A 22500-nucleotide genomic window follows, 5' to 3' on the forward strand; every position below is an offset into this window, starting at 1 on the left:
TGCAACAGCTGACGACATGGGAATTTATGAATAATCGTCATTATTGACAAAAAGAGAGAGAGAGAGAGAAAGAGAGAGATAGAGAGAGATAGAGAGAGAGAGAGAAAGAAAGAGAGAGAGAGAGAAAGAGAGAGAGGAAGAGATAGAGAGAGAAAGAGAGAGAGGGAGAGATAGAGAGAGAGAGATAGAGAGAGAAAGAGAGAGAGAGGGAGAGATAGAGAGAGAGTGAAAGAGAGAGGGAGAGATAGAGAGAGAGAGGGAGAGAGAGAGATAAAGAGAGAGAGGGAGAGATAGAGAAAGAGAGAGAGGGAGAGATAGAGAGAGAGAGATATGTGTATTTTCTCTTCTTCTTCTTCTCCGCCCCTCTAGTTTCCTCTCCTGTAGCTATTAGCTATTTCGTCTCACTCATCTTCCTCTTTCACTTCTTCCCTTTCTCTTTTCATTCCATCTTATCCTCCACATAACACTTTGCGCTTGGTATATATTATATCTTTTTGCCCGGTATTTTAAGCCGCATTTTCGCAAGTACAAATAATAGCGACAAGTAAGACATATTATTAAGAGCATTGGACAATCTCAAGTATTTTTTAAAACTTTTTTTTTTTTTCTTTTCTATCTTTCTTTCTTTTGATTGTATTGTCTGTTTTGCTTATTAGATAACTGAGTTAAAATAACTAGATAAACCAATTTAAATCGTATTTCAATCTTGTTTCGTTTTCAAGACAGCATAAACGATACAAATTAAGGAATTGGAATGATTCTCTAATGATTTTAAGTATTTATAGTTTATTGGAAATAATGAGATACTGGAGCTTACGTTATACTGTTTTTGTTTTTTTGTTTTTTCTTTTCTTTTAAATTTGGATAACCCAGACGCTGTTCATCAATTTGACTGAGAAATGTAAATGTTGCTGCTCGAAGCTTGAAGAAATAAATAACAATGTGAAATTGAATGTAATCTTCAATTTAATAATATACGAAACAGATAAAATGGACGTTTGGGCATTTTGAAGCGCTTTGAGAATGATAAATCTGTGGAAAATGCGCTATATAAAAGTTCATGTTTTTATTTTATTTTTATTATTTTTTGAATGACGCTCACTTTTAAAACTTTATAAATTTAAGATCCTGGTTCGTTTCGTGTACGGCGGTGGACGGCTTAAGGTTGAGTCCTTTTTAAAAAAAGGCTTTATACTCACATTCTCTCATTGTAATCAGGTGTCTTCAGTCGGGCAAGAACCTATGACCGCCATGTGTAATTGTGATGCTTTTCCACTACGCCATGTTATACCCCCCCCCCACCCACCAACCGGTCTCACAAGCAATTAAATAAACACTATGCGGCGAAAGGATTTGAAATTGAAATGTATAAATGTGTTATAAAGAGTGTATATAGATTGTCTATTTGTTTAATAGTATCGGCTAAATTGTCAATCTCACCACCTCTTCATTGGATTCTGAATTTATTGGACGATTGGGATCAATACAAATTGACATTTTCTAACCTTTTGGGGATAATTTTCCGTCGCCTACTATTCCTACGAGAGTTGTAATAGACAATGTTTTATGTCAGAGATGTTAGTTAAGTAGTGAAACAATCTCATGCCTGTTTATTTGTTTTTACAAAACACAAAATTAAAGAAAAACAAAACAAAGTAACAAAAAACAAACTAACAACCCCCCCCCCCCCCCAAAAAAAAACAAAACAAAAAACAAAAAAAAACATGAATTTAAAACGAAAGGGCTGCCGCTATTTTACCTGTCGTTATTCTTGTTATTATCATTATCATTATCATTTTCATGATGATGATGATGATGATGATGATGATGATGATGATGATGGTGATGATGATGTTGATGATGATGATGATGATGATGATGATGATGATGATGATGATGATGATGATCATGATCATTATCATCACCATCACTATGATTATTATTATGATTATTATTATTATTATTATTATTATTATTATTATTATTATTATTATTATTATTATTATTATTATTATTATTATTATTATTATTATTATTATTATTATTATTATCATTATTATTAGTAGTAGTATTATTACTATCATTATAATGAGCACTGTTGTTTTACAGTACGAACGACTAAAATTTCATATCAATTTCTGATCACTTTCACTTCAAATCACATTTCCGCACATAGCTAGTTGATCGCGACTTTACGCCTACTTGAGATTTTGGTCACATAATATTGGGACAGCTTGGTCAAATTACTTTGCCCTACAAATCCTATGGCGGCAAAGGTGTGTACTACTGCCACAGTCTGGGGGGGGGGGGGGGGAGAGACATAATTCTTGGAAAATTTTGGCCATAAAACACATCCTTAAATATCGATCGAAATAAATAACAATGTGAAATTGAATGTAAGCTTCAAATTTAATATACGAAATAAAACAGATAAAATGGACGTTTCGGGTTTCCCTTTTATCAACAAAACAGGGTTAAATAAAGCACTACAGACGAATGAGATATTGTGGTAGTGGCGTTGTTAAGATCATGGTTTTTGTTTATTCATTTTAACAGCGCCACAACCAAATTATCTCATTCAGTGTTTCATTCATCCTGTTTAGTTGATTAAGGGGAAACCCGAGACGTCTATTTTATCTTTTTTTCGTATATTATAGAGAATGAGATTAGCGGAAGAGTAGCATCCCTTGATTGGACGTCACCGGCTGAAAAGTTATTAGAGAGAGAACGTCATGTTGGTTGTGCGCATGCGTCTCTCGTCCTCGCTTCCGGTGAAAGCGGCATGCGCAAAACCATTTTGACGTTCTCTCTGTAAGGTGACGTCCAATCAAGGGACGCTACTCTTCCGCTAATCTCATTCCCTATTAAATTGAAGCTTACATTCAATTTCCCATTGTTATTTATCTATTTCTTCGAGCTTCGAACAGCAACATTTACATTTAATATCGATCGATATGTCCCGTCCTACATGTTAAATGTTGATGTTGACCAGGGACCCCTTGTAAAGCGCTTTGAGCACACTTAGTGGATATTGCCCTATATGAAGGCTCAATTTTTTAATTTAAAAAAATAATGTATTGCCTGTAAAAAAAAGACTAATCTTGTATGAGTTTAACTATCTCCTTACCGATCATTTTCAGTATTTTCCTAAAATGTGAGGCTTGGCCTGCAGAAAAATTGATTTTTTAAACTCAGACAATCTCTCTACAAAGCAACTTTATGTTCTTATTAATTAAACAAAGATCATTGTGATGTACAAAATAAATCTGAATAAGAAAAAAAGTGTAAATTGAGTCGTAACGAATGTGACCATTTTTATGTAAATAATAATAATAATAATGCTGAAAACTTATATAGCGCTATAACTCCGAGACATCAGACTCTAAGCGCTTAAATTACAAATTACTTTGGCTGAAACATACTCATTCACACACACACACGCACACACACACACACACACACACACACACACACAGACACAAAACCAGACCTATCTTGCTTCTCATACCATCTCCTTAAGATGGTAAGGAGAATAGTAGACTAATGACCATATTCTAAAGCCAAAGAGTAATATCAGTGCCAGTTTCATGTCAAGCCATGATCGACACCCAGGATGATCGACCTGCCATTGCCAAAACATGGCTGGGGAACGAACTGATTATCTCAGGGAGGCCCAATAGCAAGGAATAAAACTATCAGTATTTATTATTCAATCCCTTTATCTCGAGCTTAACCACAGATTTCTCTCTCTCTCTCTCTCTCTCTCTCTCTCTCTCTCTCTCTCTCTCTCTCTCTCTCTCTCTCTTTCGCTCTCTCTACCCCTCTCTCTCTCTCCCATACACAAACATACATACTCATTCAATCTATCTCTCTATTATCTCTATCTCTCTCGATCTCTCTCTCTCTCTCTCTCTCTCTCTATCTCTCTCTCTCTCTCTCTCTCCCTCTCTTTCTCTATGTCATTGTGTTCCTCTCTGTTATATATATATATATATATATATATATATATATATATATATATATATATATATATATCTTTCCTATCCTTCTTCGTCAATAACAAATGAACTATCACCATTTACAAAGGCTATCCAACGTGATACCAAAAAAGAATCTCTCTCTCTTATTACATCTAGATAATTCGAATATGTGTCATAATGTAATAGAAAAGCAACAATACGCCTGTATTGCTTCAAGCCAATCGAAATTCTGTTCATTCGATTACAACAAATAAAAAAACAAAAGCAATCACAGTAAAAATGTCTTTATCGCATCAATACAAACAATCAAACGCACAATTAATAACCAGTGTTCGTGTTTGCCATCGTGTAAAACTATTAACCATTTAACTGCCGTACTCTGGAAAAACTGGTTTTAAAAAAATTGGCCAGAAAACTCGTTTTATAATTATCGATCGAATTAAAGAACCCTCATCTTGCCCCCCCCCCCCCCCCCCCCCCCCCCCCCCCCCCCCCCCCCCCCCCCCCCCAAAAAAAAAATCAAAAAAAAAAAACAACAAAAAACAAAAAAAAAAACAAAAAAAAAACAAAAAAAAAGAAACAAAAAAAAAATCTCACAAACATGGGACTTCGCGAAGTCCAAGGTGTGAGAGTTTTTGCCAAGACGAGGGTCATTTAAATTGATCAATATTTGAGCAACGAATTTTCTGGCCAAATTTTTAAATACAAGTTTTTTTCTCTCTCCAGAATACCGCATTTAACGGGTTAATAATATCATGTAATTTTCCCCAATGACAAACTAGCGTTTTGAGAATGAGAATGGCAATCGCCTGAAGATTCATAACTCAGTGTTTTGTTGCACGTAAAATTCCTTTCATGTCCGTCCAGCTAATTCACGAGATCATGGCCACCCTTCGTGCAATTATCGTTTTGTTCTACAAATTGATTGAAAAGAAAACAGGTTAATTTATTTGATAGAAAATAATCAAATTGGCTACTTAATCCATTAACCCATTTTGATTTCTTTTGTTTCTCCTGCCTGTTATCTGACCACGAGTGGGATCCGAAAAATGAATACACGCTACACGCCTCTAGGCATGCAATCTTTGAGTAATATTATTATCATTGAGTAATGCCATGCATCATATATATATATATATATATAGAGAGAGAGAGAGAGCGAGAGAGTGAGAGAGAGAGAGAGAGAGAGAGAGAGAGAGAGAGAGAGATTATATGCGTTTAGATAAAACATTCATAACATCCGCCAGCCATATAAAAACCAATTATAAAGCGAATTATTTTTTTTGTTTGTAATATAGGATACAAATTTTTTTTTAAAAAATCACTTTCTTGAGAGAGATAATTTTTTTTTCACGCATGTGCATTCGTAATTCTAAAAAAAAATTGTCGTTGAAATTAGATCATATCAAAATTAATTGGAGATTCTCACCGGGTGGTTCGAGTTGTTATCATTGCGTGAGATAATTTAAATATAATGGTGACTGAAGAGACAATCTGATGGTTGTGTTAAATGTAGGTCAGTGATTGGAATTTACTGTCTTCTCTATCATCATATATTATCTTATAGTTCTGTTTGTTGGAGTTGTGATTGTGGTGGTGGTGGTGGTAATGATGATGATATTGATGATGATGATGATGGTGATGATGATGATGATGATGATGATGATGATGATGATGGTGATGATGATGATGATGATGACGACAACGACGACGACGACGACGACGATGATGATGATGATGATGATGATGATGATGATGATGATGATGATGATGATGATGATGATGATGATGATGATGATGACGATTTTTAAAAATTATGTGGTCTATATTGTATTCTCGTGTAAATAACTTGTGATGTTTAGAGAATATTAAAAAACGACTTGTAGTTATAAATAATTTAATTAATGTAAATTCCTACTTAATATGATTAAAGAAATTGGCTTCAATACGTAAAAAGGTCTTCTCTTTGCTGCATTTGCCAACGTCTTATTAACATGACGGCGATCACGACAGAGAACCTGCAATCTTTTCGGAGAAATCAAGTCCATTGCAAAGAGGCACTCATCTATTTTAACTATTATACAACAGTATTCTGGAAATTAACATAGATCGAGACAAATCTTTTGAGCCATCAATCTGTGCGATATTAAAGTCTGCAAGTGCGTGCAAATTAATCTGTCAACAGGATGGTCAGATGGCTTCCCCCAAGGCCAAGGTCAAATGTGGAACCGATCATTACGCCCCTTAGCAGATAATATTCTAAATAACCAATTGAGCAAACAGGTGATAGAATTGCCTTTTACCCCCCCCCCCTCCCCCCAAGTAATAATAATAATAATAATAATAATAATAATAATAATAATAATAATAATAATAATAATAATAATAATAATAATAATAATATTAACAATAAAAAGAAAGAAAGAAAGAAAAGTTTGCAAGTTAGTCATAATATATCAATCTGTAAAAATATCTTATATGATTTTTAGATTTTCCAGTAATTCTGTGCTCTTTGGCAAATAAATAGTTAATACGAGCTGTACAGAAGAATGTTAACCCCCACACTTTTGTTTTAAAGTGTTATCTCTCTGTTCTTTTTGTGCTCTACGATTGCAATAAAGTACAGCAGGTGTTAGATTTGTCGACAAAATTAGGGTCATTTAAACGAACGATATTTCATGGATAAGTTTTCTGGTAATATTTTGATGAAATATAATGTGGAAGTTGTTTTTTTTTTCAGAATACGAAGATTAGTGCCCCAGGTTTCAGACTTTTTAACAAGTTGTGGGTCATTTTAGTCGATCCATATGATTTCTAAATAATAAAAAAAATAAAAAATCAGCTTTTATATAGCACAATATCCACTAAACACGCTGAAAGCGCTTTACAAGGGGTCCCTGGTCAACAGCAACACTTAACATGTAGGACGAGACATGACGCCTGTCAGGCGATATGACAAATTTTTGGGACAGAGACAACGCTGTTAACGGCCAGGTACTCATTTTACACCTGAGTACGGTGAGAAAATGTGAGTAAAGAGCCTTCTCCAAGGACTCAATTTTGCGCCGAGCGAGGCTCGAACCCAGGACCTTCCGATCCGAAAGCGAGTGTCATACCACTAGACCAGAACAAAATTTAGCTTTTATATAGCACAATATCCACCAAACATGCTGAAAGCGCTTTACAAGGGGTCCCTGGTCAACAGCAACACTTAACATGTAGGACGAGACATCACGCCCGTTAACCCTTTCCTTACCACCCATTTTCAAAATTTTTCCCAAAACTTCACACCAACTCAAAACAAAAACTGATATTTCTTACTCAAACAGAAAAGCAACAAGCACATTCTATACATAATACCAATATCAACTCTATTACAGAATGTCAAGTTTTTATAGTTATAGCAAAAGGAACTTAAATCTGGATGAGAAAAGTGACGGTTGCATCGTAACAAATGTGACGATTTTCCAATAGGTGGTAAGGAGAGGGTTAAGTGATATTACCATTTTTTCGGACAGAGACAACGCTGTTAACGGCCAGGTACTCATTTTACACCTAAGTACGGTGAGAGAATGTGAGTAAAGAGCCTTTTCCAAGGACTCAACTATACGCCGAGCAGGGCTCGAACCCAAGACCTTCCGATCCGAAAGCGAGTGTCATACGACAAGACCACATAATATCCGCACAATTTTCTGACGAAAATTAAGACAATAAATGTGTTTCATCAGAGTACGACAGAAAACCCTATCAATGCCCGAACTGGAAATTCGCCGCGTCTCTTTTCTTGTCGGCGTTCCCGTTTGATCTTTCCTCACCCTTAAAGTATAACCAACAATAAATATGTGTACTCATGAATAATGCATGGCGTTATACGTTAGTATTCATAGGTATCTCCTACCACAATCGCTGAAGTGTATACTTTTGCTGTTGTGTGTGGGAGTGTATTTCTATGTGAACCATGTCGTTCTATGAACAAACACATTTCTCAATATTATTTCAATTTGATGCTATGCGTTTGGGTAAAATACTCAAAAGCATCCACCTGCCGGTTATAACATACCAACACACAAAACTATGTGTGTGCGGCTATGTGGTCTAGTGGAATGACATTCGCTTTCGGATCGGAAGGTCCTGGGTTCGAGCATCGCGCTCGGCGCAGAGTTGAGTCCTTGGAAAAGGCTCTTTACTCATATTCTCTACCGTACTCAGGTGTAAAATGAGTACCTGGCCGTTAACACCGTTGTCTTTGTCCGAAATGTTGCTGTTGACTAGGGACCCCTGTAAAGCACTTTGGGCACATTTAGTGGAAATTGCGCTATATAAAAGCTCAATTGCTTTCTTTTAACCTTGAACGTTTATAGGCCGATTGATATAATAAGGGAGAACTTATCATTAGAATGGCGGTTTAACCCTCTCCTTACCAGCCATTTTCAGAATTTTTCCCAAAACTTCACACCCACCCAACACAAAAATAGACATTTCTTATTCAAACAGAAAAGCACCAAGCACATTCTATACATAATATTGTTCGACAATATGAGCTCTGTTACAGAATGTCAAGTTTATATAACGATAGCAAAAAGAAATGGAATCTGGATGAGAAAAGTGACAGTTGCATCTTAACAAATGTGACAATTTTCCAATAGGTGGTAAGGAGAGGGTTAACCCTCTCCTTACCACCTACAGCAAAATTGACACGTTTGTTACGACACAATATACATTTTTTCTTATTTAGATGTATTTTGTACATCACAAAATTTGAAGAACAGACTTTGTTCGATTAATAAGAAGAACATAACATTGTTTGGTAGAGAGATTGTTTGAGTTATAATAAAAAAAACCAATTTCAGGGCTGCCTACCCCAGATTTCAAACTTCAGGAACACTTTACGCGGAATTTTTTTTCCACGCGAGGAATGCAAGCACCAACTCATGCAAAGCTTGGTAAACAGATTGGTTTACTAACAATATTGACACTTTTTAAAGATAAAAATTTACTCACCAAAATATTTACAGCTACCGTATATTTACATATATACATAAACTTAGAAAGAGGGTGGAGGATTTAAGCCTGAAGAGACCTGTAATAGGCACTCTTCAAACTCTTCAAATCCTTTTTGGAGTAGCTCCTCCCTAGTGCATCCCCAGGTCTAGACTTGGCCACAACCAGAGCCTCAAGTGTTTGTTGAGACATGCTGCCTCTGAAGTCTGTCTTGTTTTTTCTAACAACAGAGAAAATTCTCTCACAATGAGCAGAAGAATGAGGAATGGTGAGGAGAGAAAGCATTATCCTAGGCAGGTGGTTAAAAATGAATTTACTATCTTCCTTGAGAAGGCCGACTTGGTGCCAGTAAGTGTCTGCTCTGTCTGTTTGTATGTGTGATGTGTCTGTGCATTGGTATGTTGAAAATTCTTTCTGTATGTCTGTAAATGTTGCATTGCTAATCAGTTGAGGGAATTTTTTGAGGAAGAAGAGCATGTCTGTAAATGTGGTGTTGTTCTGCTGAGCAGGATCCGCGATACTGATGTGTTTGAGAAGTGGATCAGTGAGGGGCAGTTTTTTTTTCATGTAGGAGCATGCAGCCTGATAAAACTTGATGACATCTTTGTAAAACGTTTCTACCCTCTCTGGTTTGAGAGTTCCTTCAAAGACCAGCTGGAGAGCTTCGTCACCAATGATAACATCAGAAGACTGCTTGGTGTTATGAGGTGAGAGAAAATCAACGTCCAAAATGTCAACCTCCTTGATGGCAGATGGCTTGACAAAATTGATCAAGGTGTCTTTATACAATTTCCTTAACTTTGCCTGCAATTCCTGAATCATGGGTTTGTCACATTGGAGTTCAGTGTTGATTGATTCAAACTGCTTCACAGCATGAGAAAGAAACATACAGTAAAGCTTGTTTGTGGTGGAACTGAAGATGTTTTTTAGATCCCTGACCTTCTTTTTCGTGTTACATCCCTCCTTCATGCCTTTCTCCTCCTCCCTAAAAAAAAGCATAGAGGGCATCCCAACTACTGATGAGCCTAGGAAGGCACATTCCAATGCTCAGCCATCTGGTAGCCACATGCTTCAGTATCTTTGTTTCCTGAATATGATGGAACAGTTGACAGCATTTCAGATCAGACTGCCTCTTGCTGCTCTTATCCAAGTAGTAGAAAACATCAATAAGAAGCTGGCTGGGACTGAAGGGCAAGGAAGCAGCACCTAATAGACAAAACAGATTAAGAGGGGTCATAATCATCTGAATGGGTAGCAGTACAATTAAAATCTGTAAGGTAAAACAAAAAACTTATAGACAACTAAATGAAAAATAAAGTTTTGTATGTTGCCCATAACATTAATATAAATAATTGTGTTGCTAATCTGTCTGCAACCATGATCCCTTCCCCACTCATACTCACAACATTGGAAAGTACAATGCATTTGAGGCAATAAATCCAAGTTTTGAAATTTGAATTTTTAAAAAATCAAAGACAACTTCGTGGTATAAGTAGAATTAATCAGTTTGGTCTTTAAAAAATTATATATATATATATATATATATTATATATATATATATATATATATATATATATATATATATATATATATATATATATAAGAGAGAGAGAGAGAGAGAGAGAGAGAGAGAGAGAGAGAGAGAGAGAGAGAGATAAAATTAAAAGGAGCAGAGTAAAGCCTTATAAACCATTCGAAGTGGACCTAAATTATTGGATATCAAACTGTCACAAAATACTCACCTTTTTCAGCAGCAATGTGAATTAAATGGCACACACATCCAGACAAATACAATTCCTGATGCTTTTTCAGCATGCAGCCATACAGCCCAGATTCCTTGCCCACCATGACGTTGGCATTGTCACTCCCAAGAGCCAGACAGTTCTCCCAAGGAATTGAATGAACACCAAACTCAGCCTCAATCAAGCCAAAGATTCTAGCACCTGAAATTGTTAAATCAAACAAATAAAAATGAGTGACCTTGATATAAAACGTTATATAACTATAACAATTACGGGATGTCTACACCTATTAAGAGAGCACTCCTTTGTAGGTAAAAAAATAGAACAATTCATAACAGCATCAATAGCCTCATTATCTACCTGTAACATATTTCCAAAAGCCTCCAATTTACAATTTAATTAATAAAAATAAAAATGAATATGATAATAATAATAATAATAATAATAATAATAATAATAATAATAATAATAATAATAATAATAATAATAATAATAATAATAATAATAATGAAAATAATAATAATAATAATAATAATAATAATAATGATAATAATAACAATAATAATAAGTCAGACATATTTTAAACACATCCCACAATACTATTTATAATATTTATAGTATAGGATATGAATAAAACCAATAGAAATAGGAATTTTATTATTAATTTATATTTTGAAAATATTATTTTTTTAAATTAGACTCACCTGTAGCAGATCCATCGATAGCAGGAACTGACAGTGCATCCGATCGTACTTCCATTATGTCAGGGTTGAAAGTTCTAACTACCAGTGGAAAAAGTTTTTCACCACCTCTATCGTTACTGCCGTCCGTTGAGATGGTAAAACATTGTGTTTTCAATCGTTCAACCAAACTGTCCACAGTGAGCGCTGACATTTCTTTAGCTTCAGTGCCTTTACTACGACCACACTGAAAGGATTTTGCAATCTTGGAGTCAGGGAACATTGATTTTACCCCTTTACTTAGCTTATCAAGTGATGCCATGGGAAGATTTAAATCAATTACAATATCCACCATTTTTGCCTCTGCACTTATCACTTGCATGTCAAAGTCGGTCACATTTCCACTTGGTGCTTTATTGAAAAATCCAGAAATCAAAGTGTTTGACTTTACTTTTTTCTTCAAATCACAATTTTTAATATGGCGTGCGCCTTCAACATGTCTCCTCACATCATCAACTCCACCGTGTTTAATTCCGAATGCAGAATTACAAACTTCACAAAATACGCGAGAATCGTCACTGCTCACTGGTTTAATAAAATTATATTTCTCCGTGTATTCCTCGCGGTAACATTGAAATCGTCTTTTTGAAGAAGATTCTTCAGTGGAAGTAATTTTCCTTTTTCCAATGGTAGACATTCTTGTTGATCAAGTTTACTTTTAAAAATTAGAGATATAAGACGAACGGGATAGTTGTATTTAAATGTTGAAGCCGCGACCAACGTGAATCACAAAGACGAAATGAAAATGGGAAGTGACCGGAAAATAGTAATGAACGTCGATAACAAAACAAAAATAACTAAATTATTTCATTTTTTTACACCAAAAGAGCTAAGTTGATATTTTATTCAAAGTTTGAGGCAAGAAACTTGGCTCTGATTGATTGGTGCCAAAAAGTCCAATCTGGCAATACGTCGTCAAAGTCGTATTTCGAAATAATGTTTATTAAAGCATCGCAATCGGAGAAAATAAAATTCGCATTTTACTTCCGGAACAAAAAAATTAACATCCGTATTTTCCGGAACAGCGCTGCATTTTTTCAAATTTCCGTAACAATTCCGGAAATTCCGTAACGGTAGGCAGCTATGCAATTTGTCTGCTGGGTAAGCCTGCCATTTTGGGAAAATACTGAAAACGGTTGGTAAGGAGAGAGTTAACTCACTCAACCCTAACACCGACTATATCCGAAGTTTACCCGGGTTACTTTTACCCCATGCCTATTTATACATTTTTCTTAGACAAATTATAGGCGTAGTATCAAAGCTATTGTTTTTAGGTTTTCATGTTTAATGATAGTTGAATAAAACTGTCTATGTACATGCTCATTTTAAATACATTTTTTCCCAATTTTGAATAGTAGCAAAATGTCTCTAGGATTGAATGAGTTAAGGAGGAGGTTTGTTGGGGGTAAAGAGGTGGTGGAAAGGGGTATCTATACATGGTCGGTTTGCTGTTCTTCGGTCACTCACATCTCTCCCTTGTCTTGGAAATTCGTCGATATCATTATTTTATGGGAAATCATTGAGTCGGCGATGGTGTCAGTGTCCTGTGAGTGGTCCTTTGACTTCCGGTTCATTATTCACCCACCCAAACTGCCCTTACTACTACGACAAATTCCATTTGTGACCCATAGACTCCATCTGGTGTGACGTCAGTGTGAAACAGTCGTCAAAAAGTAATTTTAAAGTTTATATTATGACCAGAAATGTCAATTAAAATTATTTTTTTTTTGGTCACTTAATGCAATAAGGAATAAATATGTAATGTCAAGCAACTGGTTCCAATCTCATTGGAAGTGTAAAACACCTCTCGCCGAAGACTGGATACAAACCGTTTGTAATTGATCTTCTAGTTTCATAGCGATGGCGTCATATGTCATTTTCTAGTCTAAATATGTTACTGGTCGACAATAAAAATCATTCATCCTTGATCTTTTACGTCCCTTAAAACGAAAAAATATGCCGAAACAGCCTGCTACTACAATAGTTTATTTCACCTTTGCTTCAATCTGTAATCTTTTCATTATTAATCCTCAGAAAGACTAGTTGCATAACACTTCCAAGGATATTGGAACCGGAAGAGTAGAAGGTTTGACGTCACGACTTCTCTACCCTATCACATTATTATATTCATTGTCCCCAATAATATGTATATATATATATATATATATATATATATATATATATATATATATATATATATATATATATATATATATATAAACCCTACCCAAGTTTTATATTTATGACTAAAAATTTGATTTTTATCATCTGACCGTAACCTTCGTAACCTTATAGCCTGACACTGACCAAAATATGACGCCAAAAGACAAGGCCAGATCACCAAAAGAAAGCGAATCGCGAGTTGTTTTCAACAGTTCAACCAGTTTTTTAAAAAATCCATGAGCACTATAAACGACAACTCACTAGGCTAAAAGTAACGTCAATGGATAAGCCCTAGTGTCAGGCTAAATTAATGTTAAAGAAGGCTTATGGCCTGAGGATGGTCTTTCTAGACTTATAACCTCCTGATTAGCGGTCAGAGGTGCTACCATTACACAACAGGGGTTACCAGACAATTGGCACTTTGTGTGGCACTGTTTAAACACATTTTCCAAGAGCTTACTGTGGCTATGACGTCCTTTGATCATGCTTTCGGATCGGAAGGTCCTGGGTTCGAGCCTCGCTCGGCGCATAGTTGAGTCCTTGGGAAAGGCTCTTTAATCACTTTCTCTCACCGTACTCAGGTGTAAAACGAGTACCTTGCCGTTAACAGTGTTGTCTATGTCCGAAAGAAACTGTAATGTTGCCTAAAAGGCATCACGTCCGGTCCTACATGTTTAGTGTTGCTGTTGGCCAGAGGGACCTCTTATAAAGCGCTTTGGGCACGTTTAGTGGATATTGCTCTATATAAAAGCTCAATTTATATTTTTTTTAAATATCTTTCACCAGTGCCTGCTCCCTAATCTGTCACATTGATATTTGTGGCCCAGCATCTCAAAGTGGTATTATCTCGAGATGAATTAGGTACTGAAAACTGGTCATAGCCACAACTATGATACTGTAAGAGGTTAATGTCTCGTCGTTATGCTGGAGAATAAATGTGCGCTGGCCTCGGAAAACATACAATGTCAATGAACCTAGTTTCGATCTAGAGAGTTCTAAAGGTAAAAATGGCAGTCTGTAGAAAAAATGAGATTTCTTTAAAAGACGATGACCATTTATCTTTCATTTCCCAAAAGCATTCTATTGTATGCTGTGTCTTTAATTAAATTTTGTTGTTATAATTTTAAAGCTAATTCTCTCAAAATAATGTTTTGGTAACCAGCTACTTTTAAATAACCATATATATTTTGTCATTGCAAACAACTCCAAGTTTGTATTTCTAATCATCCTATCTTTTAATTCATTTTTTTCGGCATCCGATTCAGCCCGACCTCATGAAAAAAATTGAGCCTTTTTACATAGCGCAATATCCACTAAATGTGCTCAAAGTGCTTTACAAGGGGTCCCTGACCAACAGCAACACGTAACATGTGGAACAAAACATGACGCCCAATAGGCGATATTACCATTTTTTGTGACTCTTTCAACGGCCAGGTATTCATTTTACACTTGAGCCTTTTCCAAGGACTCAACTATGCGCCGAGCGAGGCTCGAACCCAGGACCTCCCGATCCCAAAGCGAGTGTCATACCACAAGACCACATGGCAGCACGAGACGATGGGTCATCACATTTTCAAAAAGAAATAAATAATGTGGCATGTCATAGATAGGCTTCTATTTCAGAGTGCAACAATTAACTCTCTCCTTACCAGAGATTTTCAGAACGTTTCCCAAAACTTCACACCCACCCAACACAAAACCAGATTTATCTTACCCACACAGAAAAGCAACAAGTACATTCTATACATAATATTGTTCAGAAAAAATGAGATCTACTACACAGTGTCAAGTTGATATAACTATAAAACAAAATATTTTCATTTAATTTTATGATGTACAAAATGATAAAATGGTTGGTTGCATCGTAACGACTTCGACGATTTTCTTATTGTTGATAAGGAGAGGGTTAAGCTATTATGCCGCTTTGCACATAGCACTCGGCTTCTAGAATCCAGGTACCTGGTTTGAATCTTGCTAGGGGCGGCGCAAAGTTGATTCATGGAAGAAGGCTATTTGCTCATATTCTTTCACCGTATTAAGTGGGAAATAAGCACCTGCTGGCCAGTAATAGAGTTATCCCTGTCAAAAAATTTTAAAAATAAAACGTGACAGCTCTATACAGGCCTCATATATCGTCCTAAATGTTAGTGTTGCTCTTGGCTTGGTACCTCTTGTAAAGCGTTTAGGCACAATAAATGAATATCCCCCTATTACAAAAAACCCCTCACAATTCTTGTTACATTATTCACGTTATTACTAGAGCTGCAAACAATAACAAAAACTATAAACAAATTTCTCAGGCCAGCACGCGAATCTATGAGTAATACTCTAATTGATTATTTTACTCTGTTCGATAGAATGTTTTGATAATTAATGAACTCTCTAAGTTGGCAATGGAGAAAACAATGAATAAATAAATTACAGAAAACAAAATTAAAACGAATTCATGAAATCCCGGTGGAATTTTAAATTGAAATGTAGAAATGTGTTATAAAGATTGTATACATTTGTCTATTTGATTAAAGTATCGCTTCCCTCTAAAACCCCTTGTGCGGCTATGTGTTCTAGTGGCATGACACTCGCTTTCGGATCGGAAGGTCCTGGGTTCGAGCCTCGCTTTCGGCGCATAGTTGAGTCCTTGGAAAAGGCTCTTTACTCACATTCTCTCACCGTACTCAGGTGTAAAATGAGTACCTGGCCGTTAACAGCGTTGTATTTGTCCGAAAAATTGTAATATCGCCTAACAGCCGTCATGTCCCGTCCTACATGTTAAATGTTGCTGTTGGCCAGGGACCCCTTGTAAAGAGCTTTGAGCACATTTAGTGGATATTGCGCTATATAAAGCTCAATCTTTATCTTAATCGGCTAAATTGTCACTCTAACCTCTCTTCATTGGATTCCGAATTCACAGATTGTGAAAAATAATTCACTGTGAAAACATGAGTAGAAAAATGACTGGTCTGGATTGTTTAAAATTACGCCCTTTCGTAACGACACCCTTTCGACTGATGACCTCAAAAAACTTGCTCCCTGCTTCCCTCTAAAACCCCTGGTACTGAAAAAACAGCCATACAATCTTTAGCCTGGAGCTTAGGCCTTAATGGAAGAAGAAGAAGAAGAAGATTCTCGTCGCCTAGGCATTGCATGAAGGTATATTATATAGATAACCCATCAAACAGGATGTCTGGTGTCAACATGAATCAAACAAGTTGTCAAAGTGAGCAACTTTGGGGTTAATAATCTTGCCAAATGTGACTTAAAAAGCAACACCGATTTCATGCGCACCGCAGAGGATCGTGATTCGTGGAGACAGCACTGACCGGCAACGTACTCAAAAGCACAAGCCACAATGGATGATGATGAATCTTGCCCAAGGAAAAAAACCGAAATTGCCTGAAGCGTGGGTCGAACACGGATCACAGTGCACTCGGCCACTTCGCCCCCTGGTATTATGTGAGAATAAAGCATGGCAAGGACTGGAATCTTCAAAAACAATGTAAACATATTTAAAGGCATTCTAGGAAACGTGAAGAATGTGGCTAAAGACCGACGGTAAAAGATAAAGATCTTCAAAAGTATGTATGAAAGACAACCAGACAAAGCGTGAAAGAAAACATACAAGAATAAAAGTCATAAGACATCAGTCTTCCTCGATCTTAATCTTACACCAGTGCTTGCTCCTTAAATTGTCACTTTAATAAGGTAAAGACTGATCACATCTCTGGCTGGCTAAACACGAGATAAAAACAGTTTCTGACGTATGCGTTTTCTCTAAATTCTTTGTTTTTTAGCTTCCTCAATGATATCGAAATAGAGAGAGAGAGAGAAAGAGAGAGAGAGAGAGAGATAGAGAGAGAGAGAGGGGGGGGAGTTGGATAGATAGATGGATAAGTAGGTAGAAATGCAGACGGATAGATACAAATATAGATAGAGAGATAGATAGATAGATTGAAAGTAAGATGGATGGATGGACAGACGGATAGATGAATAGATGGATAAAGATATATATATATATATATATATATATATATATATATATATATATGGAGAGAGAGAGAGAGAGAGAGAGAGAGAGCTTGAGAGAGTGGTGGGAGAGAGAGAGGAAGAGAGAGAGAGAGAGAGAGAGAGAGAGAGAGAGAGAGAGAGAGAGAGAGAGAGAGAGAGACGTTGATTAAGTCATGGATGTGCGATGGAGTGGGGTTGGGGGGATTGGAGAGAGAGAGAGAGAGAGAGAGGGGGGGGGGGGGTGCTAGACCCGTCTAATAGCCAAGATTAAAAGAGGGATAGAAGAAAACATGGCCCTGTGTTCTCCTGGTCTTGTTGCATTGTGGAAACAAATTGAAATGAATAATTCATGGATTAGGGTTCCTTCTTGATGAACCAGTGAATGAAAAAAGGAAGGATTGAATGAGGAGATGAATGAATGGACCCATCATAGGAGGAAGGAGAGGTGGTACTCATTTTGGGTTTTTATATAGCGCATTATCCACTATACGTGCTCAAAGCACTTCACAAAGGGTCCCTAGCCAACAGCAACGCTGAACATATCGATAGAACGAAGATGGCGTCACTCAGGTCTTTGTTATTGTTTTTTGTCATCCACATTTATGAGGACTTCTCACTAAACTGTATTAACCAGACTTTTGTGTGTTGGTCCGTTATACTTCCGGATGGCAATGTTGTGAGCTGCTTAGCCAAGCGCATACTATCCATAGGGCAAGACATAACGCCTGTTAGGCGATATTACATTTTTTTCCCGATTGAGACAACATTTTACACTGAGTAAGGTGAGACATTGTGAATAAAGAGCCTTCTTCAAGGATTCAAATATGCGCTTTGGACGTTCCAGTCCGAAGGCGAGTCAAACCACGAGACCACATAGCCAGGGGACAACAGACCTTCCTAGTACTACGAAAACTTCGTAGAAATACGAACTTTCGGCTCCATCGCCTCTTTGACTCAATAAATCTTGTTGAAAAGGAAAGGTTGGTCCATAGAAACGAGAAACTATATTTAGGACTTAGGAGTATTTTTGGAATGTTAATTTAGTTTATGTTATTATATCATTATTTTATATTATTTCCGTATTTGACATAGCATGTGGATGTATTTTAACATATCTTGTATTAATGACTTTATGTTTAGTTATTACATTGTTGTAATATGATAATATTATGTTGATGTAGTATGTATAATGTTTCATTTGTATAATAATGTCACTATATTATTGTTTCGCGCATTGAGCATCACCCAGTGATGAAAATGCGCGTTATAAATGTCATGTATTATTATTATTATTATTATTATTATTATTATTATTATTATTATTATTATTATTATTATTATTATTATTATTATTATTACTATATTATCTTACTTGAAGGCAAATTATTTATTTCTAAAACTGTTTAAAATGACGTTATCTTCTTTTACCTTGAAACCTGCGATTTTTTAAAAATTTCAGATGGGCAGCTCTGAGACAAGGTAAGAGAGGTTAAACCGATAGCGTGGTAGTATTATATCCATGACAGTGTGTTCCACTCAATGGAGTTTCCTTTTCAGTTATTCTTTCGATCCGATTCGTACTCAGTTTTCGAAACTTGGCTAGAGCTAAACCAGAAAGAGTCTTCAGAGAAGAGACCCCCTCGAAAAGTTGTATCGATCCTTAACTTTTGAGGCATACTATTTATTTCTAGTCTTTGTGCGGCTATGTGGTCTTCTGGTATGACACTCGCTTTCGGATCGGAAGGTCCTGGGATCGAGCCTCGCTCGGCGCATTGTTGAGTCCTTGGAGAAGGCTCATTACTCACATTTTCTCACCGTACTCAGGTGTAAAATGAGTACCTGGCCGTTAACAGCGTTGTCTCTGTACGAAAAAACAATGTAATATCCCTAACAGGCGTCATGTCCCGTCCAAAATGTTAAATGGTGCTGTTGGCCAGGGACCCTTTGTAGAGCGCTTTGAATACGTTTAGTGGATATTGCGCTATATAAAAACCTCAAAGCTCAAAGCTCAACTTCTTAGACTTGAGCTTAGGGGGCTGGACCACACCTAGGTCACGACCCCTATGGAAATGTCTACTTTTTAGCTTTACTGTCAAGTGTCGGTGCAAGATTTGAACTGGGACCTACGAATCAGAATTTTTATTGTGGCGTTTTTCTTTTGTTTGTTTGTTTATTGTTGTTGTTTTGGCTGGTGTTGTGGTAGTTTTGTTTTGATTTGTTTTTATTTTATTTTATTTTATTTTTTATATTTATTTTACTGTCCTTATTTGTTTGTTTTTGATTTGATTTTGCTAAAAAAAATTTTACAAATCCCATACGCCATCGGTGCCTGTGATGTAAGGACATGAGCTAATCCTTGTCGTGTTGGTGAAGTACGTTTCCATTCCTACTTTTTTCTATGTTATTCGATCTAATTCTATAGATAGTATGCAGATGACGTCACTCAGGCCTTTGTTATTGTTTTTGCCATCCGCGTTTGTGAGTTGTTCTCACTAAACTGTATTAACCAGACTATAAACGTTCATGGTTACACAGAGTTTGTGTGTTGGTCCTTTATACTTCCGGATGGCAATGTTGTGAACTCCTTGGCCAAGCGCATTCTATCTATAGATAGTTCGAAGATGACGTCACTTAAGTCTTTGTTATTGTTTTTTGCCATCCGGGTTTATGAGTAATGCTCACTGAACTGTATTAACCTGACTATAAACGTTCATGGATACACACAGTTTTGTGTGTTGGTCCGTTATACTTCCGGATGGCAATGTTATGAGCTTCTCAGCCAAGCGCATACTATCTATATCAAATCTCCACATGGTCTGGTCGTTACTCCGGGGCGACACACGTCAAAATAATTCCCAGTTTTCGAAACCTTGAATAAAAAAAAAAGAGTTGTTTATTCAGCTTGACCCGCAGGTTGTTTACAAGTTTCATTCATTGCCTCCAGAAGGTATTATGTTGGGATCAGGGTGTAAATGTTAGAAATGACATTTCTTGTCATGTTACGTTAACCTACCCCCCCCCCCCTTTTTAGAAAAAAAAATTGGCATCAGGTTTACTCAACGTGCACACATTTTCAACTAAGGACCTACGCGCTCGACTCATAGTCCTTGGAGAAGGCTCTTTACTCACATTCTCTCATCATACTCAGGTGTAAAATGAGTACCTGGCCGTTTACAACGTCTGTGTCCGAAAAATTGTAATATCGCCTTACAGGCGTCATGTCCTGTCCTACATGTTAAATATTGCTGTTGACCAGGGACCCCCTGTAAAGCGCTTTGAGCACATTTAGTGGATATTGCTCTATATAAAGCTCTATTTTAATTTATTTTTTCTTTTAATTTACGAATCAGGGTTTTCATTCTGGCGTTATTCGTTTGTCCGTTGCTGTTGTTGTTATTTTGTTTTGTTTTTCTTTTCTTTTTTTTTTCTGTCCTTGTTTGTTTACCCCGCCCATCAAAATACAATTTTAAGGTAATTATAAACAATTTGTATAAATCATTTTTCTATTTCTTATGACACGTCCGATTGTTGAACAGCATTTGGACAAAAGGCATGTAACCAATGACTCATTTGGGGGGAAAAAAGGCTGGACTGGAATAAATAATAGATTGCTCCCCATAGAAAGTAAGTAAAACCGCGATACGCTCGGGACATCTGACAAGGTAGGTCGTCAGCCGCACTTTATTTACAAAATATTGGGTGCATTGTGGTCACGTGGTGTTACTAAAAATAGTTTATCAAAAAAAAAGGGCTATGGATTGTATGCGCTTGGCTAATAAGTTCACAACATTGCCATCTGGAAGTATAACGGACCAGCAAACAAAACTTTGTGTAATCATGAATATTATAGTCCTGATACTGCAGTTAATTGAGAATTGCTCATAAACGCGGATGGCAAAAAACAATAACAAAGACCCGAGTGACGTCAAGTTCATTCTATCTAATAGTCTATTCCCCTGCCCGACAGTGTTGTAACAGTTTGTCATTAAATTAATGAGCAGCACATAGTTGAGTCCTTGGAAAAGGCTCTTTATTCATAAACCTTCTTCGTACTCGGGCGTAAAATGAGTACTTGGACTTCCAACAGCGTCGGCACTGTCCGAAAAAAATATTGAAGTATCATCCATCTGTCTCATGTCTCGTCCTACATACATGTTAAGTGTTACTGTTTGCTAGGGATCTCTTGCAAACCGCGTTGAGCACGTTTAGTGGATATTGCATTATATAAACACTCAAGTTTAATGCGGAATGATCCCTATTCCATTGCAAAGTTCCGACTCCTAGCGTCTCCCTCAAATAGGTATCGAATTTCAGACGTCTTATTTTTTTCTTTTTCTTTTCGGCAAAACCGCAAGTAAGTTATCGTTGCATTATCGGGTAAGGAAAAATGGTATCCCTAAGTCCCATTGACTGATGAGGTCCGATTCAAATTGACTTTCCGCACTAAGAGGCAAGGGGTTTGCAACACGCAAACTGCTACAAAATAAGAGAGCAAGGGCAGTGCAACTTCATACATCTCACATTCCACTCGCTTTCGTTAAAATATTTCGACTGACTCTGAGCGACAAAGGGGATTCGACAGCAATTGGATTCAGTAGTCTGATGTCACGCCACCCGGCAACGGAGGCCATCTTGGTTCTAAACAAAGAAAATCATTACTGTTTATTCTTCATGCTGGCTAGAACTTTTCATATACCTTGTGATAAGAATGTGTAAAAGTCAAAATATGATCAAATTTATGGGTTTTTTTCCTCTGGATACGATTTTATGTTCGTCGGGGAAATATTTCATACGGGTGCCCGCCATTGTTCCGATAGTTTAGAGCCAGTGTTACTAAGTTACCATGCGTCATTAGGAAGGAAGTGACGT

At 36.7% G+C, this 22500-nt stretch overlaps 2 protein-coding genes across 2 annotated transcripts in view; both read right to left on the reverse strand.

Moving 5' to 3' along the window:
- Positions 1-22500, reverse strand: part of LOC144981024 (uncharacterized) — a 342192-nt gene that overhangs the window by 68956 nt on the left and 250736 nt on the right. The window lies entirely within an intron of this gene.
- LOC144981023 (uncharacterized) lies at positions 9954-11614 on the reverse strand. The gene is made up of 3 exons (XM_078929089.1): positions 11428-11614; positions 10724-10924; positions 9954-10187 (listed from the first exon to the last, which is right to left on the reverse strand). The coding sequence occupies exons 1-3, from the start codon at positions 11480-11482 to the stop codon at positions 9967-9969; spliced, it is 477 nt and encodes a 158-aa protein (XP_078785215.1). The 5' UTR covers positions 11483-11614; the 3' UTR covers positions 9954-9966.

The sequence above is a fragment of the Berghia stephanieae genome, chromosome 10 (genome assembly GCF_034508935.2).
Source record: "Berghia stephanieae isolate SIO BIC M18660-M18661 chromosome 10, UCSD_Bste_1.3, whole genome shotgun sequence".
NCBI lineage: Eukaryota > Metazoa > Mollusca > Gastropoda > Nudibranchia > Aeolidiidae > Berghia > Berghia stephanieae.

Excerpts from the sequence above, each read along its gene's own strand:
- LOC144981023 (XM_078929089.1), bottom strand. The coding sequence starts at position 11,482 with ATGGAAGTACGATCGGATGCACTGTCAGTTCCTGCTATCGATGGATCT. Across the intron at positions 10,925-11,427 it reads TATCGATGGATCTGCTACAG|GTGCTAGAATCTTTGGCTTG; the intron begins GTGAGTCTAATT and ends TAACAATTTCAG. Across the intron at positions 10,188-10,723 it reads TCACATTGCTGCTGAAAAAG|GTGCTGCTTCCTTGCCCTTC; the intron begins GTGAGTATTTTG and ends TTTGTCTATTAG.